The sequence below is a fragment of the Peromyscus leucopus genome, chromosome 4 (assembly GCF_004664715.2).
Source record: "Peromyscus leucopus breed LL Stock chromosome 4, UCI_PerLeu_2.1, whole genome shotgun sequence".
NCBI classification, from domain to species: Eukaryota; Metazoa; Chordata; class Mammalia; order Rodentia; family Cricetidae; genus Peromyscus; species Peromyscus leucopus.
In genome coordinates, this window is record NC_051066.1 from 142,520,225 (window position 1) to 142,544,120 (window position 23,896).

A 23,896-nucleotide genomic window follows, 5' to 3' on the forward strand; every position below is an offset into this window, starting at 1 on the left:
TCAGTGGGCAAATGTCCTGAGAGACTCAGCCAGTTAGTGAAGATTGTACCCCTTTCAAGGCTTGCCTCAGGAGCCAACCGGGTCACCTCTGAGGATTCTACATTTTAGAATGCCAATCACCAGGAGTAATGGGAGGGGGGGAGGTTGGCAGGGATGACCTTGAGAATCCACCTTTTATGGGGTCAAAGGTTTGCAGACCTATTAAACCACCACAGTGCCCTGAGAAGTAAGACACCTGAGGGCAGTTGATGACTGAGTATGCCTCTAGAGAGAGGCACCTGCCCCTCATCGAGGAAGCAGTGAGGAAATTCGACTCCCCAGGACCGCTACTCACGCTAAATGAAATCTTTGTGCCTTTGCTCTGGTCCCACTGCCCCACCCGCCTCAGAACTTCCACAGGCAGGGAGCTGGCTGGGACACCCATGAATCAGAAGTGTAAAGTACACTCAAATAGGCCTCGGCAAGGGTAAGCCATTGGTGAACAGGTCTTTAGACTGATTTCAAACAAACAAGAAGCCAGCAGCCTTTCCATGCGGCCCTTTCATGATCTTGGAGCTCTTGGGGTGGGGTAGGGTTGCTTTGGGCTGGGGAGGGTGCTGCACGTGTGAATCTGAGTGTAAGTGACCAGGGTGCACAGGGGCAGAGGGTGGCCTTCGTGCAGCTGTTCAGGGCCCCCCCACCCTACCCCACCCACCACCCTGGGTGCGCCTGGGGCAAATGAGCCTCTGGTCGGCTCTCCCCTTCGCTTGGAAAGCGACCCCCGTGCGCCCCGGGTTCAAAGGCCCGACGCGGCAGCTCCAGCCCCTCGGAGGGGCGGGGAGGCGAAGGGGGTGGTGCGGGAGCCAGAAAAGCCGGAGCCACAGCCGGCCAGCCCAGCGCAGGGATGGGCAGCACGCTCTGAAAGTTCGTGACCGCGGCAGCCAACTAACTTTTAGCCGGGTCGCGCAGCTCAGGCAGTGGCAGGACTCGAAAGCTGTTCCCGGTCCAGATCACAAGCGGCCACCCTCCAGGCCGGGTGCTCCCGCGCCTGATCGGGGTTCATGGAGCCGGGGCTGTGGCTCCTTCTCGGGCTCACAGTGACCTCCGCTGCAGGTAAGCGGGAGGGGCGGGGCGGCGCGCCTCTCCACGCGGGAGTGCACACAAAAGGAACCCAGGCGCGGGTCTGTGCTGTGGAAAAGCTAAATGAGCCTGGCTCTGCACCCTGAAGTCTCCCAGGGGCGGGCAGAGGGGCCTGAAGACACAATGATTACTTCCACTGAGTCTGGGGGTTTCAGTCTGGGAGACTTAGGCTATTCTTTGGGCACTTTTCAGAGACTATACAAAATCGAGTTTTCACCAGAGAAGGGCAAATAGCTTTCAGACTTCACAGGGACTGAAAATAGCTTTCAAGTTTTTACTGAGTTTGTACAGAGCTTTGTAAACTTTTCTAGGCATTTGGCTTAGTGTGGAGACCGCAGGCGACATGCAACCAGCCCTAGACATCCCAGAAGTCTGGTTGCTTCTCATTCCGCTTTGGGGGGCGGGAGTAGTGGGTGCCAAGAACTCTATTTCAGCTGTTTAGGAGCCCTTCAATCTGCCTCCTGCAGGATTTGTCCCTTGCTCCCAGCCTGGGGGCTCTGGCAGGACCAGCGTGTCCCAGGGCCCCCCTAAAGCTGGGTCAGAGGGGGACTGTGAAGAGACTGTGACTGGCCCTGGTGAGAGGACTGTGGCCTCAACTGCTGCACAGCCTGCAAATCCTGGAAGTGCTGGGCAGCATCAGGGACCAGGCAGGTCTGGGGAGCAGGAGAAGCAGGGGGCCCCTGCACACCACCGACCTCGGCGCTGCACGTGCTTCACTTATAAGGACAAGGAGTGCGTCTATTACTGCCACCTGGACATCATCTGGATCAACACTCCTGAGTGAGTTGGCCTGGGGGGGGGGGTAGGGAGCATGGCTCTGTGCCAGGCCTGAAGTGTCAGGTTCTTTGCATGGACCTCAGCCCACCTCAGTCAGACCCCCCCGAATCTGCCATGATGCTGCAGAGTTCAGATCTTGCAGGGTCTCCAGCCAGCACAAGTCCTATTACAGGCCAGGGGTGAGCCATCTTCCCTCTGACAACCAAGCCCTAGAGAAACTCAATCTTCGGTTTGAGATGTGGTAGGCAGGGAGCTGGGCAGGGGCTTTAGATGTCTGAGAAGTGTCTGACCTCCTGCCCTAGGGGGCTGAATGGTCTGAGCCTTGCTCTAAAGCCTCCTTGGAATTCTTTGAGAGCAGCCTGGGGCACAGGGGAGGCAGGAAGGTGGGCTTGGCAGACCTGGCTGGTATCCATCCTGTGAAATGGTTTCTTCCTTCCCTGCCCATCTTGGATGCCAAGCCAGAGTGACACATGAACCTCACATGGCTGCCATTCCCCATGGCTGACCCCAGAGTCCACAGCCATAGCCACAGAGGCCCTCTGTCCAGCCTTAAAATCTCTTACAAGGACCTAGTGATGGGGTGCTGATGCAGTCTAGCACCTCTTTGGAGAGGACCACCTTCCCCTGGGGCCACAGGGAGGGTTGGCTGTCTGGTCTTCACTTGACTTCCACTCAACGTCTAGGCTCATCCTGCACTGAGATGCACCTTGTGAGCAGGTAGGTGGCTTGACCTTGCTCAGGCCACTATCTCCAGTGTTTGTCTCTCTGATTGCTTGAATCTTAGACTTGGTCTGGATGCTGCTAAAAATCAATTCCTTGGGTGTTTTCTTCATCTCCTGGGACATCTAATTGAACTTGCCTAGGAATTCTTGTCTGGGAGCTTGGAGATGGCTGAGCACAAAGCCTCAGTCTGGAAAGGCAACTAATTATTCTCTTTTGTGGCTTCCTCTCTCCTAAAGCCCTTTACTCTCAGAGACCTCTGGGTAGTGGCTTTGAGGGGTCACTCATTCATCTAGACATCCCAATGATGAAGTACACAGGAGAGGGGGTGCCCTGTGGGGTCCAGTGTTTTTTGGACCTGGTGACAAGATCTCTAACCACATCCAGGTAGGTCTAAAGTTTCCCTGCTTTGCCTGAATGGCAGAGTTGGCTTCAGTGGTGAGCCACCCAGACTCCTGCATAGGTCCCGGGCTCAGCTGGACCCTGGGTTTGTTTAATCATGGCTGCTGCTGGGCTGCAACTTGTCCCTTACTGAACCAAGGGCTGCCCAGGTCTCACCAGTTCTGGAACGACGTCATTTGCTTTCCCAGTGTCTGATGAGGCCCTTGGACAACCTGTCAGCCCCAGTGGGGAGATGGGAGGACAACAAGGATGCAGGCATAGATTGATTGCTGTTCTCAGAGAGCCCCAGGCCCTCCTTTCTTAGAGCCACCAGCACCCTGACCATTGTCCTCCGCGACTCCTAACCATCTGCCACCACGATCCCACCAAATGAGCACTGCAGAGACAGGGCCACTGGGTGGTCAGTAGAGGCCCTGGGTCCTGGTCTTGCCTAGAATCCCATAGGAGAAAGAAGAAACTCAGCAGTAAGGGACAGGGGTCTCTGCCTCTCCTCCAGACTGCTGAGCACCACTTGGCAGGAAGTGAGTACCTGGGACATGTCCCAGAGGCTCCATAAACACCCAGAGACATCTGAGGTCCTGTGCTGGAGTTCTGAGCTGTCTGAGGCGTCTGAAAGGAAGCTGTGGGTATATTCTGCTTTTGCCAGGACAGCCACCTGGAGGAGTCTATCTCAGTGTCTGGTTGGTCTCTTCCTGTCTTCCCCCACCTTGTTTTACTCTAACCAGTGGGGAGGCAGGGGGTGAACCTAGTGTCCTGGTGTCCCATTCAGCTTCTTAGGAAAGAAAAATGACAGTTGCCAGACTTGAGCACTTTGAATTCAGACAAGATAAATATGTTCGTAGGGAGATGTTTCCTGAATGGCCTTATTCTCTTTCTGTGCATTCGCGTGCGCACACGTGTACACACACACACACACACACACACACACACACACACACACACACACACACCTTTTCATTCCCTTTCCCCTCTCCTTCCTTCCAGTAAGTAGATCCAGTTGCTATCTTTAAAATTCTTGGAACAATATTACAATGAGAGAGAGTTCAGTGGGCCTCCAGTGGAAGGGAAAAACCAGAAGAGGTACTGACTGGCACACAAGGTCTGTGGCTTACCCCTCATCCCCCAGTCTCAGCCTCTCCTCTCCAGGGGTCCCTCCCTCTTACCATCTTTGTCCTAAGCAGACCACTCTTCTCACTCCCCCAAATGTTCCCACCAGGATGTGGTTGCTCTTGGTCCCTGTGGCTGTCTGCTCAGGTTGGAGGAGGAGCCTTGATCCTTGTTCCTAAACTAAGAACCTCTTGAACTTTGGGTGTTTTTACTTTTTCATGGTGTTTCTCTTCCTGCCCATTCAGCTTCGTGGAGACCAAGTCCACCCTCTGCCTTTGTCTTTGAAGGACGCTAGTGAGGTCCTTCTGAAGATCGGGTTGAGAGTAGGACTACTTCTACATCTGTCACTCTGCAGGCGTAATGTCGGAAGTTACCCTCAAGTCCCATTCCACATCCTCATGGGAGGTTAACTGCTAATTTAGGCTCAAGGGACCTTTATTCCCAAGGAGATCTGAGATTCTCTGGTTCTCCCATGTTCCTCATACCTTGAGGCCAGTCAGCCTTTTCTGGCATCTCTCGGCATGGTGTAGATGCTCCATTGATGTTGGCTGACTTTTGGTTAAAACTGAACCCAGTTTAGTTTCCTCGAATTAACTGTTGCTGTGGCTCCAGTCTGAAGGGCTTTCTCTCCCAGGAGGTCTCTTTGTCGAGGGTGTGTGGCCCTCTTCAGAGACCCTGCCTTTCACTGCACTGTGAAGGTGCATGTCTTTCCAAGAGCCTTACCTGTGACTTCCTCATGTTCTCCAACAAAACCCACAATCCCAAAGAAGAAGCACATTCTCCATTTATCAGTTGCACTCTTTGGCATCTGAGATCGTAGCTAACAAATGACACAGTATCTTCCTCCTAAAACTTGCCTTGGACATGTGAGGAACCCAGTTCCCCCACAAGCTATGAGCATTTCCAACATTGCCAACAAAGAAACAAAATCCAAACCAAGGAAAACCCATCCCATCTTGTCCTGGAAAATTTGAAAAGCCTAAGATAGTGAGTGGGGAGGTGATGCATGGGATGTCATGTGTGTACACACTTGTGTGCATGGGGCTTCCTTGCATATATGTACTTAAAATACATATATCCTCCCTTCAAGGCAGAGGATTGTACCACTCTCAGGTTTCACCAGAGAGACAGAAGCAATAGGGTGTGTGTGTATGACTGTGTGGAGACAGAGAAAATACTACTGTGTGATCACAGCTGAAGGCTACCAATGACTGAAAATTCCAGTGAGAGATAGTGACACAGACTTGAGACCAAAGGGAGCCCAGAATCAAAATTCCAGCTTTGTTGGGGAAGCTCACTCTTGACTCTTAAGGCTGACAACTGACTAAACAAAGCCTATCTAGGTTGTGAAAGGCAATCTTCTTTGCTCAGAGGGTACTATATAAGGGACAAGGACATCTGAAAAACACCTTCCCAGTCGAAGTGTCTAGGTCAGTGGTTGACTAAACAACTGGACATTAAAACAAAATTAACCCTCTTGGGATATTGCATCTAACATACCACACAGGGGTGGCTTCCTTCTGAGGTAGGTAGCTGGCTGAAAACCAGCCCTACGAATAGCAGCAGAGCAGACAAGACACCCAGCAAAGAGCCCAGGGTGTACTTCCCCACCTCTGCACCAGGAGACCTACCATCTGTTAATCCCTTAGGGACATCTGAGAGAGGCACTGTGATGCTGTGATGGCTACCATGTTTCCCAAACAAAAATCTGAGCCACATGGCTGACAAGCAGGAATGTATTTATGGAAAGAGCAGGGCAAGGCGTTGGGAATCGTGACTGGTGTAGTGGAAAGCCTGGTAACTCTGATCTCTACTTGCTCGAGAGGCAGACTCCAGCAGCCCAGAGCTATGCTCTGGAGTTCTGGCCATACTTCTCTGTGTGGTAGGAGATGGCATCAGCTCTCTGCTTCCCTCTGTAGGGTGCAGATTCTGGTCCAGCTTTAAGGCAGTGCCCAAGGGTGTCTCCCTGAGTTCCTCCAACTGACATCTCCTAAGGACGTCCAGCCTGCTGCCTGGCCTTTGCCAAAGCATGCCACACTGACTTAATCCTGCAGGAATGACATTTGTTTTGTGTTCTTTCCTTCCCCAAAGAAGTGAAGAGTAGACTGATAATAATAATTATAATTAACACAACATTTGAACTTGCATTTTAATGTCTTCTACCACAGAAAAGCAAAAGCCACGCTTTCACCATCTGTGTTCTTCAAGAAAGGCATTTTAGCAGGTTTCTAAGAGAGACTGCCCAACTGTTGGAGGATCCCAGTAGAACCCGTGGGTCTGGGGCCATGGCTTCCTGCAAATTGGAGCCAGCTGTACACCCACCATTGTCCCCCTGTTCTGTGAGCCAGCCATGACAAGATCAATCCTGGAGATGCTTTTTGAGACAGACAGGACAGCATCTTTGTAGCTCTCCTGGTGTTGGGAACATGTAGTGAGTGAGTGACCAGTCCTGATAACAATGGCAATGTGGGATGGTCATACATCATTTTGTGTAACTGTGTGTGTATTCCATAGTTTGTAGGAGGCTGAGTCATTTGCCTGGGATTATGTGGACACTAAAGTCAGTTGTGTGGCTTCTGGATCTGCTCTCCCAGTCTCCCTCTGTTCTCCTTTCCCAGCACAGGCCTCCCTTATGTACTATGACTAAACCCTTCATCAATGCATTTGGTATGTGTGTGCATGTTCATATGTGTATGGCTGCGTGTGTCATAGAGGTGGGAGCCAGAGGTCAATATCAAGTGTCCTCAGTCACTTTCCATATTCGTTTTTCAGACAGGGTCTTTCACTGGGGCCTGGGGCTCACTGATTAAGTTAGATTGTCTACTTAGCAAGTTCCAGGGGTCCCCCTGTCTTCATCTTCTCAATGCTGAGATTACAGACACAACACCACCATGCCCAGCTTTTTATGTGGGTGTGGGGGATCCAAGCTCAGGACTTCATTCATGGGCCACTTCACTGGCTGAGCCATCTCCCCATTCCAAGAATCACTTTCATGGATGCCATGTCTCCATGGCACTGGGTTGGGCTCTGGGACGAGGCTCTTATCTCTGGCCGCTTCTGTTCTTTGCAATAGTGGTGTTGACCCATATACATGACTCTTTGGAATAGCACATATGCCCCTTTGCAGGATTATTTTTATAGATATGAAAAAATATACAAGCAAAAGCACAAATTGTTGGTCCATCATCTGTCCTACATTTTATTCTGGAAGCAGAGTGTTGAGTTGAGAAGAACATGACAGCCTTCAAGAGCCCTGAGCGGGTCCTCTGAGATGACACTGTGCATGCCTGCCATAATGGAAGGTTAAACCTGATGACAGAGAGGCTGGGATGGACAGGTCTGGGTCTCAGGGATTCATAGCCCACTGGCTCCATCTTGCAGGTGGGATTTCTTTTTTCTGACTGTTGGCTTCATGCACTCTTACTCTTTAAGTCCATGCCCTGACCAGCTTCTCACTGCCTGGTGCCATCACTAAGGTTATGCATAGAAGAGAGATGAATTTGCTTCAGTCCATCCCTCCTTGCTATCCAGATTCTCATGTACTTTGGGTGAAAGACTCATGGCATTTAGAAAGAAAGGGACCTCAGGGCTCCCTTGTGTGCTTTTCTACAACCAGGGGAAGCAGACCCGCCTGTCATTAGAGAGCTTAAACTTGTTGGATATTCCACTTTGAAGATGTCCCTCCATGGGCCTCAGTCCTCTGTGTGCCAGTAGGGAGTGAAGATTGTGTAAAGGTGACTGGCACAAGGATCTGGGGACTGGTTAGCATGGTGCTTTGACTGGTCACATGCAAGGTCTTGAAAATGTAGCCATCTCAATCCAGAACAACTTCCATCAGTACAGACACACCTCTCCACAAAGTGACTGCCTTGCTAGTCCCCATCCCATGCTCAGAAGGCATCCATGGCTAGAAAATCCCTTCTTGGGTGCTAGGGAAGTGGACTTCTTGGACCATCTTACCCTGATCTCTCTCTTGGCCAGGAGTCCCCAGCAGTAAGTGCCTACACTCTGTTCCTCTCAGACCTGCAGCATTTCTGGAGACACTGTTCACGGTCTACTGGTGTCCAGTTAGCATAAAGGTTTCCAGACCTTGGGAGAAGGTGTGTCTGGCTGTCCCAGAGGCTGATAAGTAGCTCGATAAAGGCACCTGTGGCCAAAGGTTGTTGCAGGTGGGAAGGGATTTTTGTTCCACCCTCTTCTGTTATTTCCTGTTGCTTCTCTTTGTTCTTGGTAAATAATCAGAAGGCTTGGGGACTAGGGCATGGTGCTCCCTGAGGTCCCTGGTGCCAGCTCCCTTGGCACAGTAGGTGGCACCTTGCCATTTCAGAGCAAGGTAAAGGCTCTGTTTGGAGTCTCCTGTTAAATGCCTTCTCACCTGGGAGAGTCTAGTAGACTCCCAAGTAAGGGATTTGTAGTTGACGATCCCCCAGGGTTGAGGACTTCCGTTCTGCATCTCTCTCCAGAACCAGGCCCTGAAGTGGGTACAAGAGACAGGGAGTCACTAGGAATGATACAGAGAAGACTGTGCACATGGGATTGCTGAGAAATAATTCCATGGTATGCTTTCAAGAAGGTTGTGTAGAAATTGATGCTGGCCGGATGTAGTTCGAGGTTCTGACTGCTCACACTTGCCCCCACCCCTGAGCTTGTATTTTTGCATGTATCCATTTCCACCTCCTCCATAGGAGTTTAACACCTTGCATGTCAGTTTGAGTTTGAATAACTTAGTTCTTAGATCATTTGACAGAAATATGCTTTCCTTAAGAACCTTGGGATTCAATTTCAGAGTAGGTTGCAAAGGTCAGCCCCTCAAGGTGACCTTTCCCTTGAGTTCCCACTGGCTGAAAGCCCTAGAGTCAAGGGGGACAAGAGATGCCTGGGAGCAAAGTCAGGCCAGACTGGAATGCAGCTGAACCCCGCCTGAAACTCACGGTCAGCTTGACTTGAAGGAAGAAAGATTGGTAAGAGGTTGCAACCCTACGTGACTCCAAGGGAGCATTTGGATTTCTGCTAGATGAAAGGGGCGTTGCAGCTAGGAACTTGGCCTTAAATCTGAAGGCCTTTGTGAGTCCCTGACATCTCTGGTGTGGTTTATTCCTACAAGAATTTAAAACAAAGGAAGCTGGGAGGTAAACAATGCTTTCTTCAAGGAGGCTGTATGGCCATGGCTGGAACCCGCCTGACTTCAACATTCCAGCTCTCAATCCTGAGCTGCACCCTTGGCATCTCAGCACATCTGCTGGGGAACTGTTACAGGTCTGTGCCACACTGTAGGAGACCCTGTTTAGCCATCACAGTTCTATTTCACAGGAGAAGATGACCTACTCCTGTTCTCTGTTAGTACAACAGTACTGAAAATGAGAAACATACACATGCAAAAATTCATGTGTGCATGTGTGCATGCCCAACATGTCTACATGGGAGCAAACACTTATGCCCCTCGTTGGGTTTAGAATCAACTGTGCTCAAAGGGAAAACTGACGTGAAGAATGGCTGGATGTGGTGGATGATGGTTGCTGTAGGAATAGGTTGCTTGTCTAGGCACAGTTTAGGAGGTTACATTCCCAGCAGCCCACAGGTCTCCCTAGCATAGACTGACAGGACAGGACCATCATGCTGCATCAGCCTCAGTCTGGCACAGTCTTAGAGCCAAAAGCTCTTGTAGAACTTGGCAGCACTCGGCCTGCCCTACTTTTATGGCCTTCGGAGGCAGACTTAGCAGGAGCTTCTAGTAAGCAGGGGCTGGGGCTTTCGGCTCAGAGCCCTGCATCCCAACCCAGTAAGTTTAAAACCAGAAACAGATTTGTTTCCTAGTCTGTTAGAAAGGCCTAGAGACAGGGATGGCCAGAGGACAAATGGCCTGGGGTGGGTAGTGGAGGAGAAACTGCTTTGCTGAAAGTTAGAAGCAACTAATTGAGAAGACAGATCTGATTTCTGTGTGTTTCTTGTATGACAGAATTGGTGCTGGAGGGCAAGGTGCCTCTAGGTACAGCTGTTCAGAGGCCCCAGACCTCAGCATGAGGAGGCATTTTCATAAGATCAAAATGAGTGCAGAAGTCTATACCTGCAAAAAAATCAACAGGTTAGCTGCTGACCTTGAGCCTGCCTGCCCCACCTCACCCCAGTTCCCTCCCTGACTTCCCATTTGAGGATAAAGCCTGTTTCTCTCTACCAGGGACCCAGGTATTTTCAGTTTGAAGGAAGTGTTGGATTTATGGGCACTGTAAGATGGCACCAAGAGACAGGCCACAAGCAAGACCTTGTCATCAGCGTGATGTCATTGAGCAAGCCTGGTCACCTTTGCTGTCCTGACATGGGCTCTCCTGAAAAGGAGCTAGGTGGGCTCCACTCACATGCCTCAGGTGATTTAAAGGATGTGATGGTGTCAGCATTTTTGAAAACCCCCTCTGCAGCCCCCCCCAGTACCTTTTGCCTCTCCTGGCTCCGAGTCTGGCAGCTATTTTGAGCCCCATCTGTCCGCAGCTTTGCATAAAGTTGTAATGAAGCCAGGTCTCATGCCTACATCTGACTTGGAGTTAGCCAGGGTCATAGGGGTGGCGGGGCTCGAGAAACTCTAGCTCCTTTGATGCCTGGTCGTAGAGTGGAGGGGAAGCTAGCTGCTCCGAGGATTCTTTAGATGTCTTCTTTTCTACATACTTTATTTCCCTTAGCTTTTCAGGGAGACCAGAGCCTTTAACTCTTAAGCTTCCTCGTAAACATGCCAGAGTGTTTTCCTGTCTCCTCTGTCCCTCTGACCCCCTGTGTGAAGAAGGGAGAGCTGGTCCTGTGTCCCGGTGAGCTGGGAGCTGATGGTTTCTGTGGCTTTGGGTTTTGCTTGTTTGTTTTTCTAAGACCCAGTTGGGCAAAAGCTTTCTGAATATGGTTGGTGAGATCCTGGGAACCTCTCAGAGTGGTGGGATGGGTGTGTGTGTGTGTGTGTGTGTGTTGCTGAGTTGTGGTTTTGTTGGAGTAGTCCAGGACTTTCTCTGAAGATGGGGCCGTTGATGATACTTGTGGGGTGGCAAAAGGTTCGTGAAAAGATCATGTAGAATGTGGAGTTGGGTGGGCCTTTTTAAGTAGCCAAATAACTTGCCACTTCTCAGGTCCTCCAACAAAGAAGATCCTCACCCAGGATCTTAGAGAGTCATCAGATTGTGTGGAGCCTGGGGTCTCCTACTGGGGGCCACCTCCTGTCCAGTTCATGCCTTGTCCCTCTGTGCCCACACATGTGGTGTATGTGTGGGCACAGTGGTTACTCTGAGGTGGAGATCCTCCACTTGGGGTGATCTGAAGACCACACTTTTCCCAGGGAGACCCCTCTTATCACTAATGGTTTGCCTTGCTGTCGCCATAACAACCATCTAAAACAACTTAAGAGGGTGTGGCGATTCGTACTGTCAATTTGATGGTCTAGGACCAGCTAGCCTAGTTGAGAAAGTTCTAGCATATCTGAAGGAGTTTGCAGATTGGGTTCATTGAGGTGAGTAGACTCTCCCTTAATGCCATGGGCTTGGGTCCTGGACCGAATATAAAAAGGAAGAACAAGCTGAGTTCATGTCTCTCTGCCTGACCCCACTCCTGCTCTGGGGCCTTCCCCACCGCCATGACAGTCTGTGTTGGCAAACTGTGAACCCAACAGACTTCGCCTTCCATGACTTGCTCTTGTTGGCTGTATGATCGCAAGAAGAACAGTCGCGAGCATGAGGAGGAGGAATTTGTTTGTTCATGGGAAGGGACACACCTCTCTCCCGTGACCCTCCTCCTCCTCCTCCTCCTCCTCCTTCTCCCCCTCCCCCCTTCTTTTTTTGTTTTTTTAAGACAGGGTTTCTCTGTTTTTCAAGCCAGGTAGCTCTGGCTGTCCTGGAACTCACTCTGTAGACCAGGCTGGCCTCGAATTCGGAGATCCGCCTGCTTCTGCCTTCTGAGTTCTGGGATTACCCCCACCCCCACCCCAGCTCAGTCACGTACTTTTAATACTCTGTATCAACTCTTAGTGATGCCGTCATACTATGACTCCAGCCAGGGCTTAATCCTTTGAGTAGGTCAGAGCCCTTCTAATCCCCTAGGGTCTTGTAATCCAATAAAGTTGACAGTTAAGATTAATTACTGCAGCTTGGTGTTGCAGGACTGTAATCTCAGCCTCTTAGGGAAGCTGAGATGAGAGGATGGGAAATTAAAGGCAATAGAATGAGTTGAAGGCTGGAGTAGGCAACTTTAGTGAAAATAGCAAAAAGGAAAAGTGAAGCCGTAGTGGGAGAGGCGGGTCAGTGGGAGAGGCGGGTCAGCAGGAGAGTGTTTGCTAGTTGCAGGGGCCCTAGGCTCAATTCCCAGTGTGGGGAGGGGGATTAAGCCTATCTTCCAAAATGGGAGGACGGATGGAGGACCAGAACAGTAGAAAGCCACTTAGCCAGTCAGGAATTCTGTACATTTAGGAGACAGAGCAGAGAGTCACCCTCGGCACAAGCAGATACCTGTTACTGAGACATTGTGATAGTGTTGAGGAAGGGCATGAGCCACATACCTGTGCAGAGGTGACCAGGCAGACACAGTCAGTGACTCAGCTGGACAAAGTTCTGCTGTTTTGACCCCAGGAGACTGTGTCAAGGCTAGTCCCCAAGGATACCATACCTTCAGAAGAAGATATGTCTGTCTGTCTTGGAACTGATGATGAGAGGGTTGGTGCTCAGTAATGATAACCATTGTTTGGAAATGTCTTAAAAGTCATCCATCAGTCCCAGCATGGGACCCTCAGTGACTCAGAGCTCTAAATTCTCTACAGTTTTAGCTTTTCCAGGGAGCTGTGAGAACTCGGCCATGGGCTTTTCCAATGTTGATCTGCAGTAGAAGCAAAGGATGCTCCAGGTGGCCAATTCTCCGCTCCCATGTTTGTAGAACAGGAGGTGTAGGTGAGAGCCCATGCAGCCAGCAGCTGGACATGTATGCTTTCTACTTGATTGAGGACATGCAGAACCTAGACTTTCTGTACCGTTTCAGCCTTGGAGGTTGGAAGGCCACCCTGTGGGCTGTCTGGCAGACTTTCATAAGTGCATGATGAGTGAGCAGGGAAGAGGGTGAGTAAAAGTCAAGGCTCCTGATTGACTCAACCAATTATCAGGAGCTGGGCTCTGAGCGGGAGATGGAGGCAGGGAGTGTGTTTGCTCCCACCTGCTCAGGGCTGGTCCGTGGAACTTGCCATTCCACGTGGCACAGATGGAAGGAAAGGACTCTACTCAGCTCCGTTTGCCAGCTTCATCCTAATTCTTTAGTATATTAGTGCAGTGAAAAACATGTCGGAGACATGGAGGCCTTCCTGCCACACCTGAGAAGGTGGTTGCCACCTCCTAAGTACAGGGTCCAGGCTTGGTGGGATACCTTGTTTAGACAAGTGCTTCCTGGCACTTGTGCCTCCTGTCACACTGGAGAGAACACAGTTCTAACTGGCTAACGTTGCAGAGTTAGTCAACAGCATGGCAGACACCACCGTCCTTGCCTGAAGGTTTAAGATGAATGCCAAGTGGTTCCATCTAAGGAAGGCTTTAACAGAATCCCAAACTGAGCCATGACTGGACAGCATGTGAGGATCTCAGAGGGGTTTGTCTGGAGCCTGCAGGCGGGAGGCTGTATCCAGTGATGCTGCTGCCTCCTCCTCTCTCTGCCAGCGTGCTCCCCAAAGCCCTGTGAACTGCCCGCTGTGCCACCCCACTGCCTTTGCTTCCCTGTCTCAGAAGGGAAAGCATGAACAGAAGGAGAGAGATCGTGAACTTGACACACGTCCCGAGAGTAGAATGAACATTCCCTACTGATGGGGAGGCATTCAACCAGAACTTGAGTTCCTTTTTTTTTTTTTAAACTTAGAACGACAACTATATTTATATACCCAAATAATAATAGGTACTAACTTTGTCAGTGCTTCCCTCTGCCTGGCTGGCTTCTCGTGAGAGAAACCACTAGCCTTCCAGCTGTAAACTCAGATGTTCACTATAGCTGTATCTGTAACAACCGAGCAGGAAGTGGCAGGCGCAGAACTGTTGCGAGTACTGAAGCCTGGGCTGAGTACGGTGCTATCTTGCAGCCAGCTCAAGGCTGGCACCTCCATGGTGAAATGTAGGGCTGCTGTCTAGGCAACCTTAGTTATGCAAGAGAAGCTGAACAGCACACTGTTGGATGGAAGAAGCTGACCATGCCAGTATGCTAACCTGACTGTGAATTCTTGCTTCACATGCAGGGCCTCCTATCTGTTCCATGGTGTTTGCCCAGACCCTTCTCTAGCAAGTGTTGCTAAATGCCACTCAGTGGGGAAATGAGGACCGAGTTTTCTTTCAGTTTGATCCACTTTCCGGATGGTTTTGAACTCAGCAGGTGATGCCCATCTGCCAAGTCCCAGCTGCCCCCTTGTCATATCTGTGCCCACCCTTTAAATGTCATGTGCAGCTGCCAGCCTCACTGTTAGAGAGACAGAACTCACTGATTTTTCTAGGAAAAAGCCCCAGAACCAGAAACGTTTTTTTTTTGTTTTTTTTTTTGTTTTGTTTTGTTTTGTTTTGTTTTTCCTAAAGTCATTTTCCTTGTTTGAAAACTTCTCATCGAAAGATAAATGAAGGGTGTTTGGTGTGGCGCTGCAGAGGAAGACTGAATGCAGGCGATTTGGGAGTTTAATATTTAATAACATTTATATATGACATTTGGGAAAACTTGAAAAATAAAGACACTGTGATAAATAAGATTCTGGCATCTTCACTGCTGATTAAATAATGAGTGTTCTCAGTACATAAGTTGAGAGATAATTTGTTATACAAACACGCAGAGCACTAGACATTGCATATGTAGGTATGATGGAACGTGTTTTGTTTATCCATCCCTTCATCTGCTTCTCTTGTGTGGGCCTCTGTTACAACTAACATCAACAGATGGAAGGACTGCCTGTCTCGACGAGGAATTGCATTATCAACCCCTACTGCTCAACTGTGGGCTGTCACGATTGGGTTGAGTATACTGGTCCAAGGTTCTCCGCCAATTTAATTCCATTTTCATGGTTCCAGTATTAAGTATTTCGTGTTGCTCATTTAGGGCATGGTGACAAAGGGCAGTGACAAAAATGAAGTACAGACTCTTACAAAGTGGGCGGTGGTGTATGCCCTGCTGCCAGGATGAGGGAGGGCAGGGATGGGCATTGCTATGGTTTTTTGGTTCCTTTATTGCTTAGTCACACATCACAAACACGGCAGACTGATGAGTGGAATTTTTCTGCTGATGAAACACAACTTCTCAAACCAATTAAATAATCAAAGGAGCTAATTTTCATCCACTACTAACTCTTTGCTGAGCGTTTTCCCACACAGCATCTCATTCCAGCAAATGCCTAGCAATCTTTTTGTATACCGAGAGGGTGGAGTGCCAGTCCTATAAGTGCTTTACAACTTAATAATGGAATTACCAGGTAATCTCCCTGCACTCTGTGTACCATTTCTATGCCTGAGCATAGTGCTTGATGTTTCTCTTTTATCAGTTTTCATCTCCCAGTAGCATGTGAATTCTTGTAGGCATGGGTGTATCTATATTTCACACTTAAAATAATCCTAGTTACATGGTGGATGCTTAAGATCCCGTGAAGTTTCTTTGTAATGATGTTTTTCATGACTGAGCTCATTAAACTGCAAGGAATCTGGTCTTGTCAAGCTGGGATTACCTCACAATTAGCAACCAAAGGCTCAATCAATGTCTTTTTTGTTTCTCCTCTCTCTCTCTCTCTCTCTCTCTCTCTCTCTCTCTCTCTCTCTCTCTCCTCCCTCCCTCCCTCCCTCCCTCCCCCTCTTCTTAGTATTTTGTTGTGGTTGTTCTCTTGGGATAAGATCTCATTCTGTAGCTCATCCTAGTCTGTGTAGCTGAGGCTAAGGTCTAACTGGAAGTGATCCTCCTGCCCCAATTCTAATCTTCTTTTTGTCTCTGCAGCTGGTACAGAAGAAGTAGAAAATCAGCTCTGAGCTCTGTGTTGTTGACTTTGGTTTTCTGACAGTTTTATAGCCCAACCTGGCCTCAAACTTGTTATGTCATCACAGTTAGCCTTGACCATCAATCCTCCCACCTCCCTAGTGCTAGGAGTACAGGTGCAAGCCCCACACCCAGCTCTGCTACCTGCTCCTGAGGAGCAGGTATTCCATTCCGCAGTCAGATCTGGGCAGGAAACACCCTGACCTGGCTCTGATTTAGAGGCCCCCTGGTGGCTCTCTTTTGGCCATGCATCTTCCACCCATTGCAAGGAGACTCTGAAGCTAAAAAGCACCTTTTCCAGACAATCTTCCCAGTATTCTGAGTCCTGGGATCCTCCTACATGAAGGTCCCTGAGCCTGTGACCCTTCTAGGGCCTGTGTGTGTAGATATTATCTAGTGTCTGACACTAAGGGCCCAGGCACATAGTCCTCAACCTGCAGAATAGGTGCTTGTAGGATGGTGAGTAGACAGCTCTTGGGACAGGGCCTGGGAGTGGATGAGGCTGCTGTGGTGCGGGATGAAGCAAGAGGGAAGAGAAGTGGCCAGTGTTGTTTTGGTTGCCATATTTCATCTGAGAACTCCGAGGAAGACCTGGAACCCAACGTAGGGCTACTATTCTGAAGTACTATGGATGTCATCTTTCCAGGGTGAGGGACGGGATTCTTGGATAAGCATTTATCAGATTGACCAATAATCTTTTAATATTTAGACCTGGAGTAGGTGGGCTTCCATGTTGAACACTTGTTCCAAACCCTGTATATGTTCACTAGAGCAGGACATGCCAAGGAGCCCTGGCCAGCTCCTAAAAGCCTTCCATACCCTGGGAAGGGGGCTCAGTTCTGTAAACACTTCTGGGAAGCTGTTGGGGGCATATGTACATGGTGCTCCTTGAGGTTGTTGTGGAAGTGCTAACACGTCTCTATGAAGAAACACCCAGCCATCTTATTTCCTTACTTTTACAACACTTTAGGCAGAGCATTTTATTTCAGCTGAGTGGCTCGACACCTAGCAATGCAAAATCAGCTGACAGCAACTTCAGAATTGCAGGTCTTGATGTTGATGGAGAAATAGGAGCATTGCTGTTCCTATTTATCCTGTGTATAATTTTCACCAAAAAATGGAGGACTAGCTTTAATGTCAACACTTAGAGATTTACTGTAACCCTGTTCCTGGAAAAATACACCTTCAGCCAAATCTGGGCCCACAACAATGACCACATTATTCTCCCTGACCCCCTCCTGTTCCTGAAAAAAGATCCAGGTCCCAACAGGACCTTCCTTCTCCCTCTGCCTTGCTCAGCAGCTGGGCCTATCTGGGTTGGCAGGGAACCTCATTCTACTGCTGCCTCTTGGGGTGCTTGGTAGGGAGGAGTTGGGGCAAAAGCAGAGGGGCATGGGGTGGATGGGGTACTCTCCGGTCTCCAAGCCAGCAGGGAAGAAGGCTGCTGTGAAAGCATCTGGTCCTCACAGGCCACCCTGCCTGACTCTCCTCAACACCCCCAAAAGGCTTCATAGCTACATGCTTCTAAGGAAAAGAAATTCAATTTGATTTTATTTTGAAAACACAGAGAGGATTCAAGGCCACCCTTTGAGGTGGGTAATTGGTGATACTCTGTGGGACTCATAGAAACAGGGATGAAGAAGAAGGCCCAGACTTACTGGAAAAGGGCCTCTGGCCCCATAAGCTTCCTCAAGTTCTTAGTAGTTTGTCCCCAGATCATGTCCAGTTACATTAATGAATTAAGCATGTGGTTTTAACTTCTTCTCACTCAACTCTAGAAGTCTTTCCTCTCTGGAGAATGAGCCATGGTTGGGCTGTGCTCACTCTTAAAACCAGATTTAAACGTTTATTGCTCTAGATGACATGCCTCCCAATCCCTACCGTAACCAGAAGTGGTTGATCATTTCAGGCAGTTTTTACTGCACAATAAGACCTTCCCATGGTGAATTCCATTCTCAGCTGCCCCACTGAGGTGGTGGCGACAGCTCCTGGAGAGCATCGAGTATACCCGCTGGTGTTTGCCTCTTTGAGGAAGCTGCGTCTGGGGGCTAGGGTGGATCTCTAATTACTGTAATTGCATCTGCCCCATTTTCCTTAGTGCCAGCTGTGAGGCCTGCCCTGGAGTTCAGTTAGCACTGAAGTTGCCAGGGACAGCCTCAGGTATCAAAGGCACTTACAGACACCAAGTCAGGCCCCAGACAAGGACCAGCACATAGGTCACGTCAGATGTATTTGTCAGGAGCATTGGGTAAATGCAGGACAGGTTCCTGGCAGAAAGTCCAGTAGTTCGTGTGTGTGTGTGTGTGTGTGTGTGTGTGTGTGTGTGTGTGTGTGTTGCGCGCGCGCGCACGCGCGCTCGCATATATATCCACGAGGAGGCCAATGTTAACCTCAGATGTCACTCTCAGGAGCCATCCACCTTATTAAGGGGCAGGTTCTTTCACTGGCCTAAACAGTTAGACTGGCTGGTGACCAAGCCCCAAGGATCCTTCTGTCCTAACTCCCTAGCATTGGTATTATAAGCACATGCCAACACACAAAGCTTTTTTGTGTGCATTTTAACTCAGGTCCTCATGTGTGAGAGGATTTTAACTGAGACAGGCTGGGGATGAGCTAGAGGTCCAGGCTGGGTTCTAAGGACCTGTTATGCAGGAGCCTTCATGGTTTGATCTGGAAAAGAAAGAAACCGGGAGGAGTTTGCAGCCTGGCTTTAGGCACCTCAGTTAGGTTGAGGTGCTCCAGAGTGCATAGATTTGCATCAGCTCTGTGTGGCTACTAGGGCAGTCAGCTCTTCCCTAGGCCTCCTGCATATCTCTTTGTCTCAGCAGACCATTTGGATGTTGGGTTCATTCCAGACGGTTCCCAGCTAGCATGCTATAGTGGGGGTGCTTCACCCTGGAGTGGCTGAACAGACCCTCCCCCCTCACATTTCTCCATGCTCTGCAGACAGACTGTGCCCTATGGACTGTCCAACTACAGAGGAAGCCTTCGGGGAAAGAGGTCCTCAGGGCCATTTCTGGAAAGCTCCCAACCTTCTCCACGGACACGCTTGCGTTGTGCTTGTACGGGGATGGATGACAAGGCCTGTGCACACTTCTGTGCACACACTGCAGATGTCAACAGGTATGACACACCTTCTAGTCCCACTCATATCGAGGTACAAGTCACTGATGGGCAAAGCTAACCCGGGGGCTTCAAGGGTGGGGGAAGCGTGGCTTAGGCAGGTCCTCAACCACCCTTGCCTTTTAGAACTGAGGCCACAGCTTCTGAAGCCTGGAGCTCTGTAAACACACCAGAATAAGTTGGAAACGTTTAAAGAGTGAGGAGCCCACCCATCTCCACGTGTACTTTTCGTTTCTTTGCCATCAGGAGTTTATATTCTCACTGCCTCACATACAGGACCCCTTGTCCTGGGTCACCCATTGGGTGTCACTGTAGCTCCTGGATCTCCTCTCCACCTGGACTACTGTTCCCTAGATAGCTAAAAGCTCCTGGCTCCTTTTCCCTTTACATTGGGCAGAGACTCATCAAGCCAGGCAGGCAGAGCAGCCTATTGCCAGACTGAAGGAAGGGTCGAGTGGTGTTGTAGATGGGCCTCGTGTGTCCTCCTTTACGGGCTTAATGATCCATCTGAGTAGGGTGACCCCGAAGCAAAGTAGGTTCCGCAGTCTGGAGAACATGGTGCTGCGCACTTTTGTTCACCCAACTGGGGTTTTGCGAATCCAGTGAGTAACTGAGGCGTGTGTTTAGTACTCAGACATCGGTCCTGCAGTTGGTGCTTGGGACCTAGTCCTTGCTTGGGCAATACACTAATTTCCTTGTTGGTGGGGAAGAGGAAGTCATAATCTGACACCCCCAAGCCAGCCATATGGAAAATGCCAATTCCTGAAAACTGCTGTGTCCCCACAGTGGTTCCCGGAGAGCAGGAAGACCAGCTGCAGAAGAGGAGGGGGAGACCAGAGGCCCACGCCAGAGGTGAAGATGGGGTACATTCATTCAGGGGCACAGAGTGGCTGGAGACACAGTGTCTGATCTCAATAAGTGACCAGTGGAACTCCAGAGCTCACAGGGGTCCCCACCAGCTTTTGGTCTGTCAGCTCTTGATGTATATGATTATTGTCACCTGTCTGGTCCTGAGTAAACCTCTGTGGTTTTGGAGCCCACCCACCCCATGTCCCTCTTTGTTCCAGGGTGGTGATAGCCAGCTCGGCACTCACCGGAACAGCAAAGCCGGTTACCTGCGGTTCTCACAGCTCTCTGAGTTGAGACAACCAATGCAACTCTGGCCTCTACCTCTGCAACCAAGTGATCCCTGTTAAATCATTTCTTCTCAGTAGAAATGGATGTGCACATGGGCAGTGGAGCCCCACCCCCACCCCTCCAGCTCATTTTAGTCTTGTCTTAATACCTGCTTCTTTGTTTATTTGTTGTGTGTGTGTATCTGTGTGCATGTTTGTTTTTTGGTTGATTTTTGACATGAGCAATCTTGAGGGCTTCCTGCAACCAAGATGGGCTTATTTGACATTATATCAATCTGAAGTCATTATTAATAATGGCTCAGCTGCATATCTGCAATGGGATGGTAATTTATGCTCACAATAATAGCCTGGAGGTGGCTTCAGTTCCTACAGGGAATGATCAAGGGAAGATTGAACCAAGTCCTGTGTACAGGAGTTTCCCAAATCCATGAGATAGCCTCCAGTGGGCTAGAGAAGATGAAAGGAAGCAGAGAGGCCAAGGAGCCAGCAGGTCCTCAGGGAGTGTGCACCAGACCTCAGCTGGGACTCAATCTGCCTCCTCTTCCTTTCCTTTCCTTTCCTTTCCTTCCCTTCCTTCCTTCCTTCCTTCCTTCCTTCCTTCCTTCCTCTTCTCTTTCTTCTCTTTTCTTTCTTTCTTTCTTTCTTTCTTTCTTTCTTTCTTTCTTTCTTTCTTTCTTTCTTTCTTTCTTTCTTTCTCTTTCCCCTCTTTTTACTTTTTTTTCTACCCCTAACCAAACTTCTGTTGGTGAAAGTCTGGTGTGATTAAAGCTATCCATCCATTGTATCATTTATTGATTTACTCACACATTCATTCAGCCAAGATCTGTTGTGCACCTGCTACATGCTGGGTCCTCACTATCCTAGATATGCAGAGAATGAGGCACTGGGTCTTCGTTAGTTTGTTTAGTGGTAGAAGCAGACAGTAGACAGACAGACAAATATACACAATACAAACTGAGGCAAGCAAAGGAAAACAGGATAGAAAGTGCTGGGGTGGCTGTGGTTTGTGATTTGGTAGACTGAAGCCATCTCACCAGCCAGGTGACCTTAGCACAGAGGTGGGAGGTGAGGCATGAGCTATGTGGAGATGGGATACAGGAGGGAGAGGTGTTTCAGATAGGGGACCTAGAGGGACGGATGTCCTGGGGCTTATCCATCATAGGAGCTATGTGCAGAGAAAGCACAAGATGCCTCCTTCCAGGTTGCTGCTGGTGTGCCTGTTCTGTCACGTGATGCTGTTATGATTGTTCTGTCACATGGTCAAAGGATGAGCTCGGGATGCTGGAGAGACGATTCAACCAGTAACATGCTTACTATTCAAGCCTGAGGGTGACGGCCTGGGTGGCAGAAAAGCAGCTCCCTGGGGCTCTCTGGACAGCTAGCCCAGCTGAAACCAACAGCCGCAGGGCCTCATGAGAGACCCTGTTTCAAAGAAAAAAAATAGGCGACTAATCCTGAGGAATGACACCTGAAATTGTCCTCTGACCTTCTCAGGCATGTGCACACACATGCATGTGCACACATACGTATATGCACACCCACGCATAGGCTCTGCCCCCTCACCCCATCCACACATCCAATCAAAAATGAGATTGGATTTCATAGCAGGTGTCCCACTGGAGCCTGTAAGGCAGCCTTCCAGAACCTTCTAATTCATGTAAAGTTCTTAGAAGGCAGTTTCTGCCAGAGGAAAGCCTTTAATTCAAAGTCTTTAATTCAGCCAGTGTCTCTCCCTGCTTCCCTGTAAGACATGAGTTAGTAAAGGCCAGAGTCACACAAAGAGTGAACCAACCGGAAGGCCTCCCAGTGGCCACACCTGCTGCTATTCATCTTTTCACACCTTTGTACTCAGCCTCTGAAATTGCTCAGCACTGGTCCTGGGAACTTCCAGGCAGGAGACAGCTGGAGGTGTGGCCAGAAATCTCCTCTTCAAGTTGGAAGAGCCGGTGTGCTGTCGTGACACCTTCTTTTCTTTTGTTCTCTTTCCTTGAAATAGGATGAAGTCAAGAACAGAGAAAGCGGGCCGGCCATAGCAGGCCTCTACCAATGCTTCTTGCTTTCCGCAGCAGACTTCACCCTCGCTCTCCCTGTCTACCAGCTGCCTTCCACGAAAGAGCCATTGTGCTTATGCTGACAAGGTTCAAATTTCCTCTTTAGGGACAAGGGGGAATTGCCCTGAGTGGAAAAAAAAAAAGAAATAAAGACCCACCTAAAGAGCCCCCACTTACCAGTACACCCCTACCCCAAGAATGTCCAAGTCCAAAGGACCCCAGCTTCCCTAATGGGAAAAATGATCCCAGATGTGCCCTGGGGGCCAGATGCCTTCGGCTCCAGTTTCACAAGGAAGTTGTTTGGGAGGTATGTTAAGTCAGAAAGCTACTTACTGGCTTTTGACATGATTCCTCTTGGAGAGTAAGTGGACACCGGGCTGGCTCTTTACAAAAGTAAACACGCATCCGTCTCCTAGAAGATGCAGGACACCCGTGTGGCTGGAGCAGATCTGCTTCTGCAGCCTGCCAGGCCTGTGTGAGTTAGAGGCTGCAAGGCATCTGTCTGCTTGAGATCTGGGTCCTCGCTATGCTATGGTCTGTGAATTTGCAGTTCATAGGATCTAGAAACTTCTAGCTGTGCTTGGTACTCACCAAAAGAGTGGATCTCAGAAACAGGAAGAGAAGGAAGACAAGAAACCTGGATGTGCATGAGACAAAAAAGAGAAAATGCATCCTTGATGGTTTTGAACTCGGGGCACGAAGCAAAGAACCATAGGGTTCTGTGGATGGCCTCTGTGTCAGAGCTCCCAAGCCTGCCTTGCAGGGAGCTGCCCTGAGGAAAGTCCGGCTCAAGGCTATTAGGCTGAATATCTGCTTTCATGAATAAATGTGGCTCTTTGGGGAGTGGCTTCGAAATAAGCTGAAAACACAAACTCTTTGTACATTATGTAAATTCCTGTTTATCTATATAATTGGCAACCACTGGGACTTGTGACTCCTAGTGGTTCAAAATCTTTTAGCTGAACTCTTTCTGCTGTGTTCATGGTGAGTGTGTGTGTGTGTATGTGTGTGTGTGTGTGTGTTGGGGGTGGACTGTGAGTTCCCATGTTGACTCTGCTCTGCAGACCCAGCTGGGGACAGTCTGCCCACCTCCCCACCAGGCCTCACAGCAATGAGAACCTGTCTTTGGGCGTGTGCCAAGGGCACCATGCGGAGACACTTTAGCTGGTGTGTGAAGTGGGGTCTTCACCAGATGTGAACTTCAGAGGAGGGCCTCCTAAGTTATTACAGGTGTGAACGGGCCTGTCTTTCGAGGCGGGAGGGTGGGAATGACTGTTTGCTGGGGAGTGTACCCTTTAGAGAAGTAATTATTTATTGGGGAACTGTTTTCTACTCAACTCCTTTATGGGATCTATTAAAAGTAAAGGCACTGTAGGTAGGTAGATAGACAGACGGGTAGATTTTAAACTGTGTTCAGGATCCAAACTCATATTCCTTAGAACTAGAGTATGTTTAAGCACATATGTACTGTTT

General features: G+C 49.4%; 1 protein-coding gene across 2 annotated transcripts; it reads left to right on the forward strand.

Annotated features, from left to right (window-relative positions):
- The first annotated feature begins 833 nt into the window (after positions 1-833).
- Positions 834-23,289, forward strand: Edn3 (endothelin 3). Of its 2 annotated transcripts, XM_028855787.2 has the most exons (5): positions 834-1,092; positions 1,587-1,899; positions 19,060-19,236; positions 20,023-20,088; positions 22,369-23,289. In XM_028855787.2, the coding sequence occupies exons 1-5, from the start codon at positions 1,041-1,043 to the stop codon at positions 22,403-22,405; spliced, it is 645 nt and encodes a 214-aa protein (XP_028711620.1). In that variant the 5' UTR covers positions 834-1,040; the 3' UTR covers positions 22,406-23,289. The 2 variants fall into 2 exon arrangements, with proteins under 2 accessions (XP_028711620.1, XP_028711621.1); XM_028855788.2 differs by lacking the exon at positions 20,023-20,088.
- Positions 23,290-23,896: the final 607 nt, after the last annotated feature.